Below are 5000 nucleotides of genomic sequence, written 5' to 3' on the forward strand. Positions count from 1 at the left end.
CTTTTTTAATGTTATGAGGCTAATCTATTATTGCAAACTTAATGATGATGAAGGTAGCACTAATACTGATCATTATGTATCATTGTGATCATTTATTCACATAAAGTTAATAACACTACTGACTATATATTACTGTAATATGTGCATTAGTGTTAAGAGCATTATCGTTATTATCATCAAATGATTTTTAAAGATCACTGAACTAATCAACTAAATACCATAATAAATATATCTGTGTACAAAACTGTTACCATCGTCTATAAGATTTTTACAAAAGAATTACATATCAAAGTTATCACAAAAATGAATCTACCAGAATACTGGATCAACAATTAACGAAAATACATCCTACAAAGGATAAGATCTACAGAATTTTCCAAATCCTGATAGCTAATAGCTGATCCTCTTTGTCATGGAAATAGAAATGGAGACTGCATATAGCCCTTCCATAAATAACATTTTCGATACAAGGTTACACAAAGCCATAAAGTATTTGCTGTGGTAGATATGACAAGTCAAGGTCAGTGGTGTAATTAGAGATAGAGAGAAAAGAATAAAAAGAAAAGAAAAAAAAGTGAAATACTGAGAGAGAGAGAGAGAGAGAGAGAGAGAGAGAGAGAGAGAGAGAGAGAGAGAGAGAGAGAGAGAGAGAGAGAGAGAGAGAGAGAGAGAGGGAGAGAAATAAGTCTAATAATTTTGACTTATCCCTTTCTCAAGGTCAACGTTAGCCACACACGCAGGTATGGTCATGTTAGGGTCACCAAAAACATTTTAATTGGAACCTTGGGGGCTTTTTGGGGAGTAGGGATAGGGAATAGGTAAAAGGGTATGAGGGATATAGGATAGGGAATAAGGGCAACCCAAAGGAAGATAAATGTAGAATAACAGAATATACAAGAAGGTTCAAAAGTAGTGTCAAGGGTAATGATTAACAAAATTAATATAAGGGAATAATAATAATAACAACAAGAAAAAAACGAACAATTTTTGTATTTTATTCTATCAAAATTCTATCCTCACCACGCACATACATATCTTTCTTCATTCTTCTTCACTTGAAAACAGGGATTATAAGCCTCTCTTCATTCAGGCTTATAAATCTCACCTAACCACACACACGCACACGTTTCTCACATATTCTTATTAAGAAACGGTTATAAACGAAAAATTCCACCCTCTCGATTTCCAAACCCCGGCCTAGCGAAGAGTGCCACACCAATGGGACGAGTGCCTCTTCCCTTAGGCACTCACTAGAGGCATTGGCACTTCGGCATGATGAATGGCATAGCGTGTGGATAATAGAAGAGTAATTACACATGGCCATTTGTCAGTGTTCTTCATTCCTACAGAAAAGGTTAATTGCTTCTCGTGACTCCAGGCTGTTCTTTGTAAGCCTAATGATCTTGTGATCTTTGTTGAGTTGCGATCTTTCTCTTTATATTTTTAAAGGGAGGTGAGAAGACGAGAGGATTGGAGAGGGGAGAGGAGGAGAAGGGAGGGAAGGGGAAGATAGGAGAGGAGAAGAGAGAGGTGGAGAAGGGAAGCAAGGAGAGGTGAGGATAGAAAGGGGGAGAGATCAGGATAGGTGAGGGAGGAAAAGGAAGGGATAGAAAAGGAGAAAGGAGGAAAGGGGAAGGGAGAACACGAGAGGATTGAAGAAGGGAAGGAACGAAGTGGGAATGAAAAAGGAGGAGAGGGTAGTAAAGAGGAGAGGAGAAGAAGGGAGGGAAGGAAAGGAGAGAATAGAAGAGAGAATGAGATGAGAAGAGAAAGCAGGAGAAGGGAGGAGAGGATAAAAAAAAGAGAAGAGAGAGAGGCGGGAGGAGAAGGGAGCAGAGGAGAGAAGAAGAATAGAGATGAGAAAAGAAGAGAAAAGAAGAGAAAGGGAAATTTAGACAGTAGTTTCTATCTGGTAAATCATGTTAATAGAAAAATTGAGTGGAAAACAAAAGAAGATAATGATGATGATAGCAGTGAAAATAGTAGTCGCAGTGATGGTAATACTGATAGCAAAGTCAGCAAACACAACAGCATCTCAACAATAAAAAGGATGATGATGAAGGTTATTATAATTGAAATAATGATATAATGATATAATAATAATAATAATAATAATAATAATAATAATAATAATAATAATAATAATAATAATAATAATAATAATAATAATAATAATAATAATAATAATAATAATAATAATAATGATAATAAAAATTATGAGAATAATAATAATAATTATTATGATAATAGTAATAACAATGATAATGATAATATTGATAATAATAATAATACTGATGGTGATGATGATGATGATGCTGGTAATGATAATAATAATAATGATAATAATAACAATAATGATAATAATAATAATAATAATAATAATAATAATAATAATAATAATAATAATAACAATAACATTTACAATGATAATAATGATAATTATGATGATAATAATAGTAGTGATAAGAATGATAACGATGATATTGATAATAACAATTATAATAAAATGGTGAAGATCATGATGAAAATAAGAATGAGTACAACATATTAGGAATAACAACAATAACAAAAGTGACACCAGAAAATGAAAAAAGTAACACCAGGAAAAGTGAAAAAAAAGGAGAAAAATAAAAACAATAACATTCCTTACTGTCTCGCCGAAATTCCACCTAAACATTCCACCTAAACATTCCACTTTGGCTCTTAACATATTTTTCCACTTGGTCACAAACTCTTAATGTTCCGTTTACTGCATGTCACTTGCTTCGTAAAAAAAAGAAAAAAAGGGGAAAAAAAAAGAAAAGAAAAGAAAAAAAAAAAGAAAAGAAAAAGAAAAACATATTATTTTATTTTTTATTCATCTCCCTTTCCTCTTTTTCTTTATCAGGGCGATGAGTTAGTCGTCATAACAGCCGTGGATGGCGACCGGAGGCTAAATAGGCCTATAAGATATTCCATCCTCTCCGCCTCCACGCTCTACGCCAAATATTTCGGTATCAACCCAGAGACAGGTGCGTATTGGGTGAATGATGTTGATTTTTTCTGCTAAAGGAGAGGGTGTGTGGGTGTGGTGATATATATATATATATATATATATATATATAGAGAGAGAGAGAGAGAGAGAGAGAGAGAGAGAGAGGGGGGGGGGGAGAAAGAGAAAGAGAGAGAGAGAGAGAGAGAGAGAGAGAGAGAAAGAGAGAGAGAAGAAGAGAGAGAGAGGAGAGAGAGAGAGAAGGAGAGAGAGTGAGAAGGAGAGAGAGAGAGAGAGAGAGGAGAGAGAGAGAGAGAGAAGGAGAGAGAGAGAGAAGAGAGAGAGAGAGAGAGAGAGAGAGAGAGAGAGAGAGAGAGAGAGAGAGAGAGAGAGAGAGAGAGAGAGAGAGAGAGAGAGAAAGAGAGAGAGGGAGAGAGAGGACAGACAGAAGACAGACACACACCTAAGCAGCCAGAGACAACGACAGACAGATAGACAAACAGACCTACAGAGACAGAAAGAAAGAGAGAGAAAGAGAAAGAAAGTAGATAAACCCCTTCCCCCTCATCCCCAACACCCCATCCGAACACAACCTTCCCCCCCACCTCTTATAACAACCCTCCCCCTCCTCACCACCTTCTAACCAACCCCCCCTCCCCTCTCCCCCAGGCGCCATCTCCCTCGAAGACACAATCAACAGTCTCATCGAGGCCATGACGACGCTGGAGCCGATCTTGGTGACCGTGACGGCGCAAGAACTCACGGAATCGGACACGCTCGTCCCCGAGAAGATGTACACATCCAAAGTCGAGATTGCTTTCGTCATCATGGATTCCGATATGATGATTCCTAAATTCGTCCATGAGATGTGAGTAGGAAGGAGAGAGGGATAGAGGTGATATAAGTGGGAATAGGGAGAGGGAAGGGGAGAAAATATGGGAATAGGGAAAGAGGAAGAAGAGAGGAAATGAAAGAGGAAAGAGGGAGAGAAGAGGAATAGAGATATTATGAAAATAGGGAGAGGAGAGAAAGGTGGAGAGGAAAGAGGGAGAAGGAGGAAGGAGAAGGAAGGTGATAAGAGCAGAGGGAAGAGAATGAAAGAGAGGAAAGAGATAAGGAAATGTTGGTAAATGGAAACAGGGAAAAGGGAGAGGAGAGAAGAGAGAATGAGAGAAGAGATTCTAGAGCAGAGGGGGAAGGGAGAATGAAGGAAAAGAGAGGGAGAGAGAGGAGAAAGCAAGAGAGGAGAGAAGTGGAAAGAGAGGGAAAGAGAAAAAAATGGAAGATAGGAGAGGGAAGGGAAGGCGAGGGGGGGGGGGAGAAAACCAAAGGGAGAGAGAAGAAAATAAAAGAATTGATTCCTAAGTTGGTTTATGAGAAGTAAGTAGAGAGAGGAAAGAGATGCTAAAAGTAGGAGAAGAGAAAAGAAGAAAAAGAATGAAAGAGAGAGAAGAGAAGGAAGAAAAAAAATAGACGAAAATAAAGAAATATTTGAGAAGAGAGAAGGGAGGGGAAAAGAGGAAAATAAAGTATAATACATTAAAAAAGAAAGGAGAAAGGCAGGAAAAAATAAGGAAAAGAAAGCAAAATCAACCGAAAGTAAGAAAGAAAGAGAGAAGAAAGAAAAATAACAATAATTGAAGAAAAATAAAACAACAAGAAATCAAAGAAAAAAGGGAGAGTTTGAGAACATAAAAATAAAATTAACGTTTTATTTACTCATCATTTCTTTTTATTGATACAACCTTTTAATTTCAATGAATTTTATGTTATAATTTTAATGATTTTTTAAATTCTCATTTTAATATTTTTTTCATCTTAATTTTAATAAATTTTAATTGATTTCATTTTCAAATTTAATAATTTCTTTATTAAAACAATCTTAATACCATTTAACTAATTTATTCTTAATTAATACAGGTACGTGGGTGAGGTGCGTGAGAACAGCCCGCCTGATACGGTTGTCTCCTTTCCCGTTCCTTTCCTCAAAAAGGTATGTTATTTATCTATTTAATCCGTTTTATTAACG

At 36.2% G+C, this 5000-nt stretch overlaps 1 protein-coding gene across 1 annotated transcript in view; it reads left to right on the plus strand.

Annotated features, from left to right (window-relative positions):
• The first annotated feature begins 3647 nt into the window (after positions 1-3647).
• Positions 3648-5000, plus strand: part of LOC119579862 (cadherin-86C-like) — a 3274-nt gene continuing 1921 nt past the window's right edge. The window contains exons 1-2 of the mRNA XM_037927713.1: positions 3648-3839; positions 4892-4964. Coding sequence (XP_037783641.1) covers positions 3685-3839; positions 4892-4964 — 228 coding nt within the window. The 5' untranslated portion in view covers positions 3648-3684. The remainder of the gene's footprint in view (positions 3840-4891; positions 4965-5000) is intronic.

The sequence above is a fragment of the Penaeus monodon genome, chromosome 13, assembly GCF_015228065.2.
Source record: "Penaeus monodon isolate SGIC_2016 chromosome 13, NSTDA_Pmon_1, whole genome shotgun sequence".
In the NCBI taxonomy this organism is placed as follows: Eukaryota; Metazoa; Arthropoda; class Malacostraca; order Decapoda; family Penaeidae; genus Penaeus; species Penaeus monodon.